Genomic DNA, 18,337 nt, shown 5'->3' with positions numbered 1-18,337 from the left:
ATTTCTTTCCCTGGAGGAGGGAGAAGGCAAAAGTCACACCTTTCGGGATTGCAACTTCTAAAATTTCAGGCACGGTACACAAGAATCAAATATCACGGCCAATTTTGAAGTGGCACGGGTTCTGCAGAATGATTCTCTTTGTGACTCTTATTTCACAGCAGCAAACAGAAATTGGATACATGTATACAACCTTAAGAAACGAATATCTGCATTCTTCTGCAGATCCATCAGTGAACCCCCTCTCTAATCAGGGACATTGATATGGAAAAATGGGGGCAGAAGCTATACTACAATTTACAAGCACCTAAACTTTAAAATCTGAATCTAGTGGCAGCCCGTGAAGACCCCCGAGTGCACTTCTGCAGTCAAAAGTGCAAGTCCGCGGGCTCACCCCCTCTATGCATCAAATGTGTCAATCAGCTGACTCCTCTGTACTGTAGCTAACAAGATGGCGGCTGGAGTTGCTTCAGCCGTCTCACGACTTGCTTCATAGTGGGTCTGGTTGATAGGGAATCCACTGTGCACACAACTGCCAAGTGTAGAACTTCAACCAAATCATCATGGGGACCTGCGTCCCACAATCCAGCTGTGAAGAACTCCTTGGCTCGGCCTTCCCTCAAGAGCATGCATGCCCAAGCTACTATGTTGAAACCATTTCCGTAAGGAGAAAATGAGGGATCGAGAGCTTTCTTATCTGAAATTAACTCAAGCAACACAACGCCATAACTGTAGACATCAGCCTTGTCAGAGACACGGCAAGTCATTGCATATTCTGGGGCAACATATCCAAAAGTTCCAGCCACACCTGTCGTGGCATGGGTCTCTGAAGTTCCCAACAGACGAGCCAATCCAAAATCAGACAAATATGCATTGTAGTCCTCATCCAACAAGATATTGCTAGGCTTCACATCGCGATGAAGAACACGTGGGACACACTGATCATGCAGGTAGGCAAGTGCACGGGCTATGTCCAGGGCAATCTTGTGCAGTACTCTCCAATCCACAGCCCTTGTAGATCTTTCCTGAATGAACTTTTCCAAATTTCCCCCAGGCAAATAGTTATATATAAGAAACATCTCTGTTTCACTGGCATGGTATCCTATCAAAGTCACAAGATTCGGATGACGGAGTCTGCCTAGAGTTTTGATTTCTGCATCAAATTGTTGAACCCCTTGAAAGCGTCCTACTGCTAGCCTTTTTATTGCCACTAGGACCCCCGGTGCAATCTCAGCCTTGTAGGTTGCTCCAAATCCTCCATTACCAATGCAATTACTAGCATTGAAGTTTGCTGTTGCGCGGACCACATTCTCAAATGTCAGCGGAACACCAATGTCCGTAAAGACTGTAACTTCCTTCCTGGTCGATCCCCCAACTCTAGACCTTGGATTATACTTTCTGGTGTAAAAGAAGAGGACAACAAGAGCAATGAGAACTGACACAATGGCTGCAGCAGAAGTTATGGATGCTATCTCAATTGAGTTGAAACCACTGTTCCCACCTTTCTGGGGTGGAGTAGGAGATGGAGTAGCGGCATAATTCTGTGGATCCCCAAATCTTCCCTGCTGATCTGCAGATGGGGTTGCTAAAGAATACATATGGCAAGATCCAAGATAAGGGTTTCCTAGGACACTGTTACATTTCATCAAGTTACCATTCTGGGGTAGTGGTCCAGACAGATTATTGAATGACACATTGAATACCGAAAGAGTAGCAACATTGGCCAACTCAGATGGAATCTGTCCCGTTAGATTGTTGTTGTTGAGGAGAAGAGTGGTTAAATTCCTCAAATTTGCAAGATCTTTAGGAATCTCACCACTGAGAGAATTTGACGACAGTTCAAACACTTCCAAGTACTGCAACTGCCCCAAACTTGTGGGAATGGTGCCAGTCAAATTATTTCCAGCCAATGAAAGAAACTTGAGATCCTTTAATTGGCCAAGACTGCTAGGAATTGGACCTTGAAAAAGGTTCCAGCTCAAGTCAAGAGCAACAACTGAAGCCAAATTCCCAAAACTGGAAGGAATTGTCCCAGTTATCTGATTTTCGGAGGCATCCAAAAGTTTCAAGGATCTGCATGTAGTACCAATATCAGCAGGAATTTGACCAAAAAATCCATTATTGCTGATATTCACAATCATACCAGTCAATTCTCCACATTTCTCAAACAAATTCCCAGGAAATGGCCCAGAAAGCTTGTTATTACTGGCAAAAAATGCATAGATAGTATTGCCCTCCAACCAATCAGGTGCAATAGGCATCGACTGCAAGGCTCCTGTAAAATTGTTACTCCCAAAGTTATGAAATACATACACACCGTCACCATCAACAAATGACTCAAAAGGAATTTCAGGTCGAGATTTTTCAGCAAAATATGACAAGTATGCAGATGATATATCACTGATATCTCTATCCGTGTTGGGGGGATGAGCACATTTGCTGTTGTAAAACCTGGGAATTGAGCCTGATAAAGAATTTCCACTGACATCAAACAGAGTCATGCAAGGAACTGGAAGTTTATCGACAAGTTGACCAGACAACCTGTTTGAGCTCAAGTCAAGAAAATGGAGCTTCTTGCAGTTGCTAAACCCGTCAGTAATTTCTCCAGTATAATAATTCTGAGCCAAGTTCACCATCTCCAAGCTGTCACAACTGCTCCAATTGCTTGGCAACTTTCCATAAAAAGTTGCCCTCGGCACCCACATCATCCTCAAGCTTGGGACGCTAGTAATTTCTGGTGGTATTTTGCCCTCGTAGAAATTAAATTCTTCACTAGAGACACCTGATCTCGAGATATTAGGAATAGGATCCCACGAGTTGGATAACACAAGAATGGACAACTTGGAGCAGTTGCCCAGCTCGGGAGGTAGTGCACCACTCAAGCTGTTCCTTGACAAATCCAAAATTTCAAGCTGCTGCAGTTGACCAAGATCTGCTGGAATAACCTCCTCCAACATATTTGAAAATAGGAGGAGTGAACGCAACGCCCTACAATTCCCCAAACCTCTAGGAATCCCTTCAGTCAATACATTACCAGCCAGCTCCAAATGCTCGAGATTTGCACAATTAAGTCCAATCTCATTAGGAATTGGCCCGCTGAGCTGATTAAACGACAGGTACAGGCCCCTCAGATCTTTAAGCCCAACAATAAACTCTGGAATGGTTCCATTCACTTGATTTCCAGCTAAGCTCAAGATTTGCAGAGCCAAACAGTTTGAGAACGAATCTGGGATCCCCCCTACGATCCCATTAAACCCCAAATTCAGAACCCTCAAGTTCCTCAAACCCTTAAACTGAAGTGGCAAAGACCCAGTTAATAAATTGCCCTCAAGATCAAGAACTTCCAGTTTATCCAGACCCCAAATTTCCTCAGGAATTTCACCACTCAATTCGTTGAATGGCAGTGACAAGACCCGAAGTTCGGACAGTTTGGACACGGCAAGTGGCAATTTACCAGAAATTTTAACATTAGTATTTGAGCAAGCCCTTCTAATTCCAGACCCATACAGTGGAAATTGAGAAATTCTAGCACAAGAAACCGAACCCGAATTACCTCCGCCTCCGCCGCCGCCGCCGCTGATATTTAAAGCCACCACGCGAGAAGCGGAGTCGCAGGCGACACCGAACCAGGAGCAGTGATCAGAAGCTTTGCTTGAATCCCAGCTCGAGAGCAGTCCAGAGGGGTCCATAACTGAGGCCTTGAACTCCAAGAGAGCTGATGCATCCGAATCCGAGCCAAAAATCGCATCTTTTTGAGGTAGAAAGCAGAGCCAGATGAGAATCAAAAGCTTCAAATGGTACCATTTTATGACAGAAGAACGACGACCCATTAGTGAAACCCCAAAAGGGTCCTGAAAGAAGCCCTAAACTCTTTTGTCTCTCTTCCCCAAGTTGACGTTGGAGCGAGAGAGAGGGTCTTGTCCGAGTTTGAAGAAAAACCCTAGCGTTCCAGCTCTAATTTTGGGTCACTTTTTGCTTCTTTGTTTTGGGTACAGAGTTAGGAGAGAGAGAGAGAGAGAGAGAGAAGGAAAGAAAAGAAAGAAAGAAAGAAAGCAAGAGAGAGAGGGAGAGAGAGAGAGACTCAAATATCAGTTCAGCTCAACTCAACAGTGGCTTGTTGTCGTTGTGCTCCTCTGATTGAGAAAACGCGTTGCTGTTTCCGTATCCCATTTTTTACTCTTCTTCTTTTTTATTTTTATTTTTAACTCTTCTACTAATTACATTTCTCTTTGTTTTTGGTGTTTCTCCCTATTTGGATTAATAATTTATTTTACCGGTACAATTACGGTACCACCCGCAAGTGCTACTCTACTCTACTCCTTGTAGTATTTCTCTCTCTCTCTCTCTCTCTCTTTTTCCTGATTTTGATTAATTTGTTTGGTTTTAGTATAAATTTAAGATGTTTTTTTTTAATCTTCTTCACTCTTTTTCTTTCTTGTGGGAGGGCTGGCTGCCTTTTTAGGAGGACGAGTGATGGTGGGGTCCAATAGCACAAAGACTTTTTGGGCGAACCAGTGGGGACCGTTGCCGGTCAATTAATGCATCAGCCCGTCAAGCGGTCAATTGTCCCCCGCCCACCACCTCCCACTACTACACTCCTTAGTCCTTCAGGACCGAAGGGGTCTATTAGGACTCAACTTCCTCATGCCAATTGGCTCGCCCATCGCCTCAACCAGTCCCAGACTGTCCCAGTTTAATTGAATAATAGACAGTATCAATCAAATACAGCTCCTCTCTTGAATAGTTAGAACTAGAAGGAACGGGAGTACTTCTACCTATCGAAGCGTATGCCTCGCTCGTGCCGCGTAGGTCACTATGGCCCCATCTAAATCCACTATTTTTTTTTTGGTCAGCAACGATACATTTGTATAATCTACTTTATCCTAATCTAGGGGGAGGGAGAGTCTATGGAGGCTGTGGTAGGAGGTTAGTAGGTATACAGACCCAACTAAATCAAGGGGAATGCTATGGCACAATCCTAGGCTCCGTTTGGATTCCTTATTTTTGGGTCTGTTTTTTAAAACTGTTTTTCACATTCCAAATGTTACAGTAAATGTGTATTTCAAAAACAACTCCAAAAACATCATATCCAAACAATATATCAAAAACAACTCCAAATACATATTTAATATGTTTATTTCAATTTGTATATTTCAATTATGTATAGAATATATATATTATATTATATTAATTTAAATATATTTATTTATACATATTATAAATATTTTATTTTATATAAAATATATTTTTATATTTTTATAATATATTTATACAAATATTATATATTATATAAATTATATATAATATAAATATGTAATTATACATTTATATAAATATTATATATTATATATTTAATATATACATAATATATATTATATATATTATACATTTATATAAATGTACATTTATACATAATATATATTTATGTATATTTATAATATACATTTATATTATGTATGATATATAATATAATATAATACATTTATATATTTATATTAATATACATAATATTAATTATACATTTATACATAATATTAATACATTAATACATTTATATTTATTATATTAATACATTTATACATAATATTAATATATATTTATAATATATTAATTTATACATTTATATAATATTCATTTATAATTCATACACATTTATAATAATATACATGTATACATTTATAAATATATTTATATTATGTATTATATATAATATAATACATTTATATATTTATTTATCAATATATAATTATATTTATTTATAAATATATATAAATGTATTATAAATGCATAAATGTATAAAAATATAAAAATTATAAATTATAAATTATAAAATACATTTATAATAATATACATTTATACATTTATAAATATATTTATAGTATGCATTATATATAATATAATACATTTATAATACATTTATATATTTTTATATAAATATATTTATTTATAAATATTTATAAATGCATAAATGTATGTAAATATAAAAATATAAAAATTATAATTTATACATTTATACATTTATAAATATATTTATATTATGTATTATATATAATATAATACATTTATATATTTTTATATAAATATATAAATATATTTATTTATAAATGTATTATAAATGTATAAATGTATATTGTTATAAAAATATAAAAATTATAAATTATAAAAATAATCGAAAATATGTTTTAAAAATACATCTAAAAATAATCCATAAAACATCTACAGTAAAAGTTTTTCATATAGTTTTTGAAAAACAACCCCAAAAACAAATAATTCAAACGGACTTGTATTTGAAAAACGAAATGCTACAGTGTTATTTTTTAAAAACAACCCCAAAAACAGCTAATCCAAACGGACCCATAAGCTGAACAAATTTTGAATTTTTTTTTTGTTGAAAATCTTGCTGACCAAACATACTCATTGAGTGTTGAAAAACATTTTAGGAATAATAATCAATAGTAATTCAATTGTAAGATTGAGTGTTAAAAAACCTTTTCAGAATAATAATATAGCAACTTTTAAGATAAAAAAAGATGGTTTCGAAGATAAAATGATTGGAAAAAAAATAATATTATGTTTATGATGTGTGTACATATTCTTGGGGGTACTCTTACTCCTGCAAGGAAATCGGTTGAGTCCAATGCATAGGTCTTCTAAAGATATGTTTGAATTAAAGATTATTTGAAAATTTTTTATTAAAAAACACATTAATATTTTGTTGTGATGTGATGCTTATGAAATAAAATAGTAGTTAAAATCATAATCCAAATTATAATTAAAAAACATGTTTACGATGCAAGTAAAATTATTTATGCAAAAAAAAAAAAAAAAAGAGGCTCTCCAAAGAGCTCTTGCCTCTTGCTGGTAAGAAAAAATAACATATGATGTTCATAGGGTAACTTGAGCCCTTGAGCTTAAAACATCCCCCATAATACTTTGGTGCCATCTAGCAAGAAGTTCGACAAAATTATGGGATATAGCTCAAGAGTATTATGGTATACCAATTCTCAAAATTCTCATCACTAGATTAATTGTGATCAAAGTAGGTTAATTGTAACTGACCTCTTATCACTAGATTAATTTTAATTAAATTAAAGTACTACCACCCATGAGGAAGAAAAGAGGCCACCATTGAACCTTAAAAGACGAAACCAGAGGAATTAATTATGGTCCATTCGTCTTTAAAACAAAGCAGGAGCCTACTAATTATTTAGCAGCCAGCTCCGCTTCTTGCCATATTTTTAAAGCTGGATGAGGTAATCTGTCACCACGACTTCATCTGTGCAGTTTTTTATTTTTTTTTTCCCCAACAATGATACATTGTATAACCTATTCTATCCTAATCTAGGGGGAGGGGAAGCCTAAGGAGGCTTGTGTTAGGGGCTAGTGAGTATACAGACCCAACTAAACCAAGGGATTTTTTTTTACTACAGGTGAGGTTTGAACCTCATCTACAATCCAAGGAGGGACTGGTGGCCAAGCTAAGCTCAGTGGTTTCATCTGTGCAGTTTATGATTAAATCTGACTTGAAAAAGAAAAGGCTGGAGCCATGTATGGAGGAGCAATAATATAAAAAGGTTTTCTGGTGATTTCTCAAAGTGGCAAATTAATGCCCCTAACTAACGTGGACAAAAATATTTCATTCTCTTATCCGAACATGCAATTAATACAAGTAATGAATGATAAATTTTTATTATTGTACATGGAAATCATGCACGAAGAATTAAGTAATAGTAGTAAAACCAAGAGCTCTTTGGTTGTTCCATCCATGTGAAGAAGGCTTCCCTGATGAATTTCTTAATTCACTTGATTGGACGCTGCAGAAGCTTTACAACGGCCCTGCAACTGCTCCTTGCATTTTCACTCTCATTTCTATCAAGGAAAAATCTTCCTTAATAGTCAAGTCACCTTGGTTTTTGAATTTTGGCATTGTGGTGGCCAAAAGTAGCTTCTGCTTTGTTCTCTTTTTTTATTTTTATTTTCTTCACACTTTGTTTTTCTTTTGATTATTGGAAGGAAAAAAAATGTAGGTACCGTTAAGGTTCCAGATTATATTCCTTTTGTCAAACGCTGTTACTCTGTCAGGCGGTCAATGAAAATAGAAAAAGAAAAATCCGTTGAATAAGACTGGGAAGGGAAGCTTCTGAACAAATCCCTCCTTTTCCATGTTTAGACTGCTTCTGGTTATGAAGAAGGAAAACTCTAAATTGCAAGACATTTGTTGACCTTAACATCTTTGACAATAATATCAACTACCTCATCCCCAGTTATGAAGAATATAAGAGACAGAACTGTTCCAAAAGTCCAATTACTAGTTAACATTCAATAAGTCAATGGCAGGCATCCTGTATATCATATAAATCAAAGATCACAAGGCATTGAGTTCCAAGAACGGATAATCTAGATCCGTTGCCTATGCTTCTTATGTAGCAACTTCGATTAACCACTAGTATATACAAAGCAGACATGCCAAAAGGGTGAATTGTTACAAAATATCTGAAAGTTATGGAATCTGAAAATTGCTACAAAATACTATCTATGTAACAGCCTAATCATCAAGATTTCTAAGCAAAATAAAAGCAATCAGCGCTTCTCAGAAGAAAGGGACATCATCATATTTAGCAGGCCTCTATCATTCTGGTAGTAACTCGCAAACCTGGTAAAAAGAATGAATTACTGGAACTCGGATCTCAACAGCATCGTGGCGGCCAACAGGTGACGCAAGAAAACCAACTGGCTGAAGCTACTTCAGGGGCTTGCTCAGGATCTTGAGGTTGTGGCTTTGTTGCCTCAGGTTTTTCAGGATTCACTTTCAAGGAACCACCTTTCCCACCATCACTTAGCAATCTGAAACAAATGGAAGAGAATGGATTGTGTCCTTTCAGATGTATGCTGCAGACTAACAGCATGTTCAAATTCCATATTTTTCAACAAAACTAGACCAACTATGCATGCAGGCATAGAAAAATTCCCAATTGCAGCACTGCCTGGGCATCAAATCACAGATTTTAAGAGGAGATTCTCGTTATAAATGTCATTTTTCCTTTCAAGATGAAATTGGCCCAAATGATGGTCTCACACACTCTACTTTCAAATAAATCAACCGGAACTCCACATTTCTGAACTCTAGTACCTGTTTGTTGGTGCATCAATGCTTCTGAAATGTGGTATGGAACACAACTTTCAGGTAGTTATAGTGAAAAACAAGGCGACAATTAAGTTTGAAAGCTAAAAGCACTGCGTCTGGGCTCGATTGTTCATCCATGCCGTTGTAGGATGTAATCATAAAATGTTTCCAGAAGCATAGCTCGAGTAGTTTATGACAAATAACCAGACACAGAAGGAAAAGGGAGCTTACACTGGGAAAGCAAAAGAGTCGCTGCTTTTTGCACTCTCATTGGAAACACGAGGGCCCCTAACAGGAGTACTAGTCGCCTCAGCATGAGGCACTCCTCGGCCATCAGATAAATTGGAGGAAGTGGACAAACGAACCCCCTCAGCATCAGGAGCTAGCTTTTTCACTGGTACAATTATTGGCGTTTCGTGCAAGTCATCCTCTAATCCCTCCCTGACATATACGTTCTTACTACGTTTCTCTGCTACTTCGGCAACAGGTGGAAGGTTAGAGGTGAAACTATTCAACTCTTTGGACTTGGCTTCAGAAGTACTAGTCTGTGTCAAAGGAGAACTGGCCCCTTCCTCAGGCTTGGTAAAGTCTAGACCTTGCAAAAAGATGCTATCTTTAGAGAAGCTGTTATTCCCCATATGAATGCTGAACAATGACTCGTTTGAAGCAACGCTCCAGTCCATGGGTGTTGCTGGTTTAGCAGAGAAAATAGAAGAGGGAATCCGATTCGGGTCATAACCTCGCCCCATTGCTTGAATTGGAGGGGATTTCATTTGTGATGAGTTAAACACTGCCCACTCAGGGGTTTGGGGTAAGACATCTGTTGAAGATAAGTTCCCGCTTCTACCACGTGGAGATGCACTTACCATGCTCCATTGAGGGGTCTGAGTAGAAACATCTGGTGATGATATGCATCCTGATCTGGGTGATTGAGGTCCATCTTTCTCACTTTTATTGAATGAATCATCAGAAGCTGATGAAGAAGATGAAGAATTAGACAGACGTGAACTAATGCCCTCTATGTTTTTTCCACAATCATCATGCTTTGGCTCAGGATGTTGCTTTAAGCCTGAAATGCTGTCTTCTGTAGCTGTTTTTGTGTCATCATGCTGAGCCACAGGATGAACCTTCTTTACATCTGAAAAGGTAGCTTCTGTAGTTTGTTCACCAGAATTCTGCTTGAGCTGTGTATTCAGCTCTACATGCTTGTGAACTCCACCTTCATGCTTGGTTTCCATTGTTTGTCTGGTAAACCAAGTCTGCACTGACTTGGACAACCTCAAGCAATGTACTGACAAGATGCTGCACAAATGCAGTTTAGAGATTGTGAATAATTGCCTCGCTTATGTTGAAAAATTATAATGGAGAATCAAATTATAAATTCAAGAACTTCTATCGGTGCAGAAATATCATCATCATCCAATGAATGCATGGTTTTAAGTAAATCATTAAAAGTTTTATGACTGGCCTGGCCATACAACAAAGAATCTCCCACCACTGAAATTCGGTGGGGAAAGAAAATTTATCCCGAATTATATATTTTGTATCGGCCTTCTCTAAAAGAAGAAAAGGAAGAAAAGGAATTGGCACAAAATAAACAACCAAGAAAAAGTTGATCAATAGCAGAATATAGCACTAAACTTCCAACTCTATCAAAAATTCATATTATGATAACATCCGAAACATATCATATGGAACATTGTCCTAAAAGAGCCGTCAATACCGCGATTGAAGCTCGGCTTTATTTGAGTGAAAACAGCCATATCCCAAATCCCTAACTTTCTAATAGCTGCAATTAATTTGGACAACAAGCGTGCATACAATTTTCACGGGCTGAATTAGACATGATGAAAATCATAAACCCTGATCATGATCCACATCGTTCTCTTATCCCTTTGGATTTTTTTTTTTGGGGGGCTAAATCAGCAGTCGTCTAGAATTCAGTTCATACAAATTATAGCAACATCCTGAATATTGGAGGTTAATCCTTCAAGGCTCGAAAAACTCAAGAGAACCGGCATTATATCATCTAAGGAAAGAAGCAACGTAACATTCAGCATACCTAAATCCTAATGCAAAACCGTTGATGACCAATTGAACTCGAAGATGATGATCAGATTCTTCCCTTTTCGTCTTGTAAAACGCTCTCCACGTCCCACAAGACTAAAAGAGGGATTGAAGAAAAATGAAAGGCAAAACCGAAAAGAAAAAAAATTTATGAAATGTGAATCAAGAAATAGTTCAATTACGTATCGACAACACAAGAAGCCAGAGGACAAGGGATTGAGAGTTGGCTTAGGGTTTATTCTTTCTTCAAAGAATCAAAATACAATTTCCTACCAAAGGAGGGCTATCCGACCATTTCGGTTAATGCATTTATGACTTCCTTCGCTGGCCGCCTCTGTGACGGGGGAATGTTTGTTAGTTATTTAGAGACAGCTCATTACATTGCAATGCTGAAAACTTTGGTTAACGTACTTTTAATTGTTTAATTTTTTTTCCCATTCGATCTCTTTAGTCGGTCAATGAATAAAATCTACCATGCATGTAAGAAGAAAGTGAGCTTTAGTGCTTTTTCTCCATACGTACCACGTGACTTCCTAATAAATTGACATGTATCTTGCTAATATTTCTTGCACGTGACTTTCTAATAACGTGACAAGTAGCTTGCTAATATTTTCTTGAGAAAAATGCAGTTTTGGTACCTAAACTTTGACGCACGAGCGGTTTTAGTCCCCAAATTTTGGACGAAAACAAATTTGGTACCCGAACTTTCAATTTTGAGCACATTAAGTACCCGTGACGATTTTTTCCCAAATTGTTACCAGAAAAAGCCATGTGACTGTCACGTGTCCGGCCAAAATGGAATTAAAAAAGGCAAAAAATGCAGTTTTGGTACCTAAACTTTGACGCACTAGCGGTTTTAGTCCCCAAATTTTGGACAAAAACAAATTTGGTACCCGAACTTTCAAATTTTGAGCACATTAAGTACCCTTGACTATTTTTTCCCAAATTGTTACCAAAAAAAAGCCATATGACAGTCACGTGTCTGGCCACAATTGTATAAAAAAATGCCAAATGCCATTATAATACTAGGTATTAAATTTAAGGACTAATAGCGTAATAAAGAAAAAATCCAAGGACTAAATAACATCACATGAGTCAACAAAACCCAAGAACCGATACAAATGAGCTCCAATTCCAGTTCATTAATCTAAGAATCAAGTCACAAAATTTGTCTAGAATTGGAGCTCATTTGTATCGGTTCTTGGGTTTTGTTGACTCATGTGATGTTATTTAGTCCTTGGATTTTTTCTTTATTACGCTATTAGTCCTTAAATTTAATACTTAGTATTAGAATGGCATTTGATATTTTTTGGGCCTTTTTTTATACAATTGTGGCCGGACACGTGACTGTCATATGGCTTTTTTCGATAATAATTTGGGAAAAAATAGTCAAGGGTACTTAATGTGCTCAAAATTTGAAAGTTCGGGTACCAAATTTGTTTTCGTCCAAAATTTGGGGACTAAAACCACTCGTGCGTCAAAGTTTAGGTACCAAAACTGCATTTTTGACCGGACACGTGGCTTTTTCCGGTAACAATTTGGGAAAAAATTGTCAAGGGTACTTAATGTGCTCAAAATTTGAAAGTTCGGGTACCAAATTTGTTTTTGTCCAAAATTTGGGGACTAAAACCGCTCATGCGTCAAAGTTTAGGTACCAAAATTGCATTTTTCTCTATTTTCTTCTTGTACATTGCTATTCTTGCCATTATACATTGTTTTTTTTCTTTTGCCTTTTGTTCATGCCAAATCAAACAAGTCTGGTTCTCATGTTTATGGGTGTTCACTGGTCGCTAATTAGGAATTCGATAAAAAAAAATGATAATTTGAACATTGATTTTTTAAGACCAATATCCGATTACAGTCCAAACCTTAGTTTGATATATTGGATCGGAGAACCCGTAATTTGGTAATATTTGAAATCCGAAATATTTATAGTAAATTAAAATATTTTAATATTCTCTAAAAAAATTATTGTAACAAAATAATATCATATATGTTTTTCCAATAAAATTCAATCAACTCAAACAAACATGATATGCAAAAAAAAAGGGTTCATAACCCTATGTCCTAACTCTTAATCTCAATTTTCAAGCAACATTGAAATATATAAGAACTTTAAATTTAATTGTTAAGCTAAACTCCAATGTATCAACTTCCATTAAAATTTTACTTCCAAATATAGCTATAATTAAGTTAACTAATTAGTAATTGTTAATTAGTATTTAGTGATAGAATTATGATTTACACTTATATTTAGTAATATGCACAAGTGGGTATATATTCTACTTTGGCTCCTTCTACTATTGATTTTATGGCAAAGAATGGTTTTCACTTGGATATTTTTGAAATTCTAAGTGGGCATACGACATGCTTAGCACAGCCTGCAGTCTGCTAGTTTATTTAACTGAAAAAAAAAGAAAGAGGAGGCTATTCTTGAAAAAAATGAAGAACTGCAAGGGCATTATGACACGAGATATTCAGAGGCTGAAAGCATCCCGGTAGTCTATCTTTCTTCCGAGATTGTCTGCATGTCAGATTTTTCAAGACCCTAAAGTCGCGGCGGCGGTGGTAGCAGGAGTTTAGGATGGAGTTCGCTCTTCAAAGACACCTATTCAGCAATACGACTCAGCGTGTAATTGGTAAGCAAGCTCTATCCACTTTTTATCAGCACCAACTGATGATAATAGCTCTGTCCCTTATCCATAAAACACACTACTGCTTTTCCCACTTCTATTTCTTGCTTGTATGATGATGTGAGGATTTTAATTTAATCTTAAAAGAGTACACGTATAAACATTTAAGAAACAAAAAGGGGGTTCTAATCTTTAATCTGTATTCTTACTGAAAATGTTCTCTGCTGCTGCTTGGAGCTGTCTAATTGATAGAACTGATTGTAGAAAACGCAGAAGAAAGTTGCAGACTAGGAGCAGCAAGTATTCTTCCAGTAACGAATGAATCTGTCAATGTTTTTTTTTTTTTTTTAAATAAATAAATGGTTCTGAGAGCTTTACCTATCCGTGACTTCATAGGGAAAAGGGCGTTGCAACAACATAATCAACTAATATTATATCCTCCGGCAAGCTTAGGACATGTTTCTCTTCAGGCGATGTATAGCACTTTAATTTTCCATGGAGTTCCCTCAAGGAACAAGCAACTGAGGAATGCGCCTAAGGTCTCATTTTGTTTCCATTCTGATCATTGGCCATGATTTTTTTTTTCTTTAAATTTCAGAGTATATGACGTATGTTCTTTAGTTCACATATAGATTGGCCCGGAATTCTCTTCCTAAATTCGTTAATTTTTTCCATTAAAAAATTTGAAGCATCTGACTTGTGCTATGAGGAGGAGGAGAGCGAACATTCCAACTGAAACTTACGTGTTAATGGAACCAGGAGAGGATGAGGAGTTTGTTTCAGAGGAAGAATTGAGGAGCAGGCTGAAGGGGTGGCTGGAGAATTGGCCAGGCAAGTCCCTACCACCTGACCTTGCAAGATTTGAAACTACTGATGATGCTGTCCAGTTCCTGGTAAAATCTGTTTGTGAACTCGAAATTGATGGAGATGTGGGTTCAATTCAATGGTACGAGGTCCGGTTGGAGTAAGCAGCAGCCTTCCTGAAATCCTAATTTCATATAGCTTTCCTTGCTAGGATATCCGACATTATCAAGGTTTTCTTGGGTCATTATCGAACTTTGCAGTTACATATTTTTAACTAAGCTTCAAAATCGACATATTTAAATCGTTCGAAGCCCTTTATCTCATCCACAAATATGAATATGAATGGTACGGAGAAGGTGAACCCTTTGCATTAAATTCGACAAAAGTACACAACATACAGACCACTTTTCTAATAGATCAAAAAATTTTGAAACAAAAGGGAGGCAAAGAAATGGAGAACCCCATTAGGTGGTCTCTGTTTTGCTGATTATCAGACCGAAAGGTGAAAGAACTCTTCAACTGCTGCTCCACTGACCCAAAGTTTCATATCCCGAAAAGTCTGACTTCCTGACGCTGTAAACCTTGAAGCTGCTAATGTACAAAACAATCAATAAAACTGAAAGGAAAGGAAACAAAGAAAGATCCAAAGCAAAAAGAAGAAGAAGATTGCTGGGTGTTGGGGCTAAAAAAAGCGTACATGGGGTTGATTCTTGGAGGGAGGTAAGAGGGCGCCGGGCTTTCTACTTCTGGCAAGAAGTCCTCTCGACACCGGAGACATCATAAGATCGGTTGGACTAGTATACCTACAAGAAATGAAGAACCGCTTACAAATAGCTGAAACCAAAAAAAAAAAAAAAAAAGGCAGAAAATGAAAGGCAAAGAAGACAGAATTACAAACCTCTCAGGATATTTGAAAGCCTTGGGAACCTTAAGACGACTAGGAGTCACAGATTTGCAGGGAGCAGCCGCAGTATTTTGCGAAACTGGGCTTTTAATAGGTTTCTGCAGATTGTGAGGAGGAGGACTCGTGGCGTCCAAAGTGTTAGACTCCATCTGATTAAGGGCGGTTCCCAGCATATTCTCCATTGGGGTATGGAATTAGTGTAATGGGAATTTGGTATCTGTTGTTGGTCCAACTCCAACAAGAGAATATCAATCACTTTACCAGCAGCGTGGATATAGGGAGAGAAACAGATGAAAGAGCAGGAGCAGTAGTAGGGTATCGAGAGAATAATTTGGAAAGGTTTCGAGTCAGATATATATGAGTTGAGATGAGAAACAGGGATGACCGTTTTGTTTTGTGGGGATGGAGTAAGGATTTTCAAGTTTCAACGGTCGAAATTTGGCAGACGAGACGACAGAAAATTTGGTAATCTAAGCCTCTTTCCATCCGCCTTTCTTAACACTAGTTTTTTCTTTCAACAATCTGTTTTCTGTACGACTGTTAATTAATTAATAACAGTACGACTTAAATAATGCGAAAGTGGGCCGTCTCGTTGGAGATTTACCTCACCTCCTCGCAAAAGATTGGCCCAACCCATTGCGAAAGATTGGCCCATCCCATTGCCTTGCTAGCTGTGTAGGGCAAACGGTGAATGATAATTAAGATTTAAGAGGGTACCCAAGTTAGTAAACCAAATACCAAAGCAAATAATTCACCCCTTTTTTTTTGGAAAAAAAGAAAAGAGAAAGAATGCTAGGACTGTGGGTTCCATCTACTTTCTATCAATTACCTCATCACGTTTCCAATTAGAGTGAAAAAAAAAATATTAAATCTGCTAAATTCAAAGTTATTAAATAAAGGAAAAATTGATGGTAGAGACTACAGCTGAAATTAGCTTAGATTGATGAAATTTACCTTTTCCCTATTTTAACATACAAGTTCAATCTTTCTGTCTCTCCCGAGGAGATAAAATGACTATGAAAATAAAAAAAAAATTTATTGAATTCGTCTCTAAGTTAGCTACGTTGCAGCAGAATGATTAGTCAAAAGAAGATAATGGGATAAAAACGTTCTGACTGTATTACGATAGGTTCCTTGGACCTTGACACATCTTAGGAACATAAAGGGGAGATTGAAGCGAGAAGGAACGCCAACCTCGATTTAGTTTGAGTAGGCATTGGCGTGAATTTGAGAGTAGCAATCAACCTGGGGAAGTGAACCCGCGACTTGCTTTGACCGGACTTCCATGTATATTATAAGTATTAGGGCGAAACGTCTATGGTATGGGGTACCCAAAACATGACATCCTAGTCCTGAACCGGCCATCGTGTGATTTTGACAGGAAAACCTCATTTCGACCGTGAATGACCACCGAAATGATCACCACCAAAGCATTAAAACTTGATGTGATGCGAGGTCAAGATTCAAATCTTGTCTCCCGTCAAATGTCACATTAAGTGGCTCTGATGGTGGTGATTTAGTCCCTTTCAAATTATTATTGGATCTCTTCAAATTCTCTTCCTCCTTCTAATATATGATTGGATATAATAGGTTATACAACAGTTATCGTCTTGAAAAAACAAAAAATCACCGAAATGATACTCAAAAAAAAAAAAAAAAAAGACTACTGAAACGATACTGACGTGCTGTAGATTTGACAAAAAAAAGAAAGATACTGATGACTTAGTAGTCCTATTAGTTATGTTGATCAAGGACCTCGTGGTCTTGTGTCGGATTAAGGCAAAATGAAATTATCGTAACTACTTATTTCTGAGCTATAAAACAAATCTGTTCTAACCCTCAAGACCTCCCTGAAGCGAGTCAAACTGGCGAGGATTGAAGGGACTACCGGTAAACGGCGCTTGTTTCGTAGTAGTATTTCATAATTGGGTCAACAAGGGCAGGTGTAGCAAACCCACAAGTTCCGGGTGCGGCATATTTGAGGGTCACATTACATTATTGTACGCTAATATAATTAAATGTATTACTAAGGTTTTGTTTTGCACAAATCTTAAGTACATCAACAATAATATGTCCTCAGCTTAGTTGAGCACTGTATTAGCGAACGATCTATAACAATCTCTACAAAGCGGCTTATGATATCGAAAGTATGTTCCGATCATAATAATAATAATAATAATAATAACGTTGAAATCGAACCTACCCAAACTTTTTATTAAAGAAAGAAAGAAAAAAAAAAAAAAGAGTCCAGTTTGGTCCAGGAGCATCCAGAGAGGATAGAGGGGCAGCTTTTGTCCACACTATATATATATAGTATACAACTACTTCAGCATAGCAGTAGGAATTTGTGACGCCATTCTCATATCATCTTATTATCCCAATTGGGGTTTCTGTTTCTGACCCTTGTCTTGTGCATTGCCACAATATATATATATATACAGTTAAAGAGTTATGTGCGTCAGAGAAAGGAGATCTTTTTGAGTTGAGTAAACGTAAGATGCAAGATTATTAATAATATCAAAGGAGAGACTAGGAGGGCGAGAGAGAGAGACGGAATGAAACAGCGAACCTAGCTCATGCCCTCTGCCCTCCAAGTTATATACTAGTAGTAGTAGTAGTATTATTTTGTTTCAAATAAAGTAGAGCAGAGTAGGTCTCTGAATCACGGGTGTTCCTATTCTCTATCGGTGGCAGGTTTCTTCGTGATTCTATCGGGCGCTTGTGCTGTTCTACGCAAAGATTGGCTTAGCTTCTTTTCTTGCATCATGACTTGTGAATGAATCAAGAACTAGCTAGCTAGTAGTATAA

General features: G+C 37.1%; 4 protein-coding genes across 8 annotated transcripts; 1 reads left to right on the top strand and 3 right to left on the bottom strand.

The window, feature by feature from the left end:
• Nucleotides 1-119: 119 nt before the first annotated feature.
• Nucleotides 120-4,124, bottom strand: LOC113701471 (LRR receptor-like serine/threonine-protein kinase RPK2). Its single transcript, XM_027222149.2, has one exon. It carries the CDS (start codon nucleotides 3,825-3,827, stop codon nucleotides 441-443), a length of 3,387 nt encoding a protein of 1,128 aa, XP_027077950.1. The 5' UTR covers nucleotides 3,828-4,124; the 3' UTR covers nucleotides 120-440.
• Nucleotides 4,125-8,320: 4,196 nt separating this feature from the next.
• LOC113701663 (uncharacterized) lies at nucleotides 8,321-11,645 on the bottom strand. Of its 3 annotated transcripts, none has more exons than XM_027222418.2 (3): nucleotides 11,184-11,645; nucleotides 9,353-10,423; nucleotides 8,321-8,841 (listed from the first exon to the last, which is right to left on the bottom strand). In XM_027222418.2, exons 2-3 carry the CDS (start codon nucleotides 10,357-10,359, stop codon nucleotides 8,685-8,687), a joined length of 1,164 nt encoding a protein of 387 aa, XP_027078219.1. In that variant the 5' UTR covers nucleotides 10,360-10,423; nucleotides 11,184-11,645; the 3' UTR covers nucleotides 8,321-8,684. The 3 variants fall into 3 exon arrangements, with proteins under 3 accessions (XP_027078219.1, XP_027078220.1, XP_071916386.1); XM_027222419.2 differs by having other exon boundaries at nucleotides 11,462-11,645; XM_072060285.1 differs by having other exon boundaries at nucleotides 11,481-11,645.
• A 1,927-nt stretch (nucleotides 11,646-13,572) lies between these two features.
• LOC113702109 (protein CHLORORESPIRATORY REDUCTION 7, chloroplastic) lies at nucleotides 13,573-14,935 on the top strand. 2 transcript variants are annotated; one of them, XM_027223105.2, is made up of 4 exons: nucleotides 13,573-13,827; nucleotides 14,086-14,121; nucleotides 14,218-14,360; nucleotides 14,511-14,935. In XM_027223105.2, exons 1-4 carry the CDS (start codon nucleotides 13,773-13,775, stop codon nucleotides 14,787-14,789), a joined length of 513 nt encoding a protein of 170 aa, XP_027078906.1. In that variant the 5' UTR covers nucleotides 13,573-13,772; the 3' UTR covers nucleotides 14,790-14,935. The 2 variants fall into 2 exon arrangements, with proteins under 2 accessions (XP_027078906.1, XP_027078907.1); XM_027223106.2 differs by lacking the exon at nucleotides 14,086-14,121 and having other exon boundaries at nucleotides 13,603-13,827.
• Nucleotides 14,936-14,971: 36 nt separating this feature from the next.
• LOC113702110 (uncharacterized) lies at nucleotides 14,972-16,080 on the bottom strand. Of its 2 annotated transcripts, none has more exons than XM_027223107.2 (3): nucleotides 15,524-16,080; nucleotides 15,323-15,428; nucleotides 14,972-15,216 (listed from the first exon to the last, which is right to left on the bottom strand). In XM_027223107.2, exons 1-3 carry the CDS (start codon nucleotides 15,709-15,711, stop codon nucleotides 15,169-15,171), a joined length of 342 nt encoding a protein of 113 aa, XP_027078908.1. In that variant the 5' UTR covers nucleotides 15,712-16,080; the 3' UTR covers nucleotides 14,972-15,168. The 2 variants fall into 2 exon arrangements, with proteins under 2 accessions (XP_027078908.1, XP_027078909.1); XM_027223108.2 differs by having other exon boundaries at nucleotides 14,972-15,213; nucleotides 15,524-16,078.
• Nucleotides 16,081-18,337: the final 2,257 nt, after the last annotated feature.

Source organism: Coffea arabica, chromosome 7e (genome assembly GCF_036785885.1).
Source record: "Coffea arabica cultivar ET-39 chromosome 7e, Coffea Arabica ET-39 HiFi, whole genome shotgun sequence".
Lineage (NCBI taxonomy): Eukaryota > Viridiplantae > Streptophyta > Magnoliopsida > Gentianales > Rubiaceae > Coffea > Coffea arabica.
Note: the sequence above shows the minus strand (reverse complement) of the source record. Positions and strands in the feature narration are given on the sequence as shown.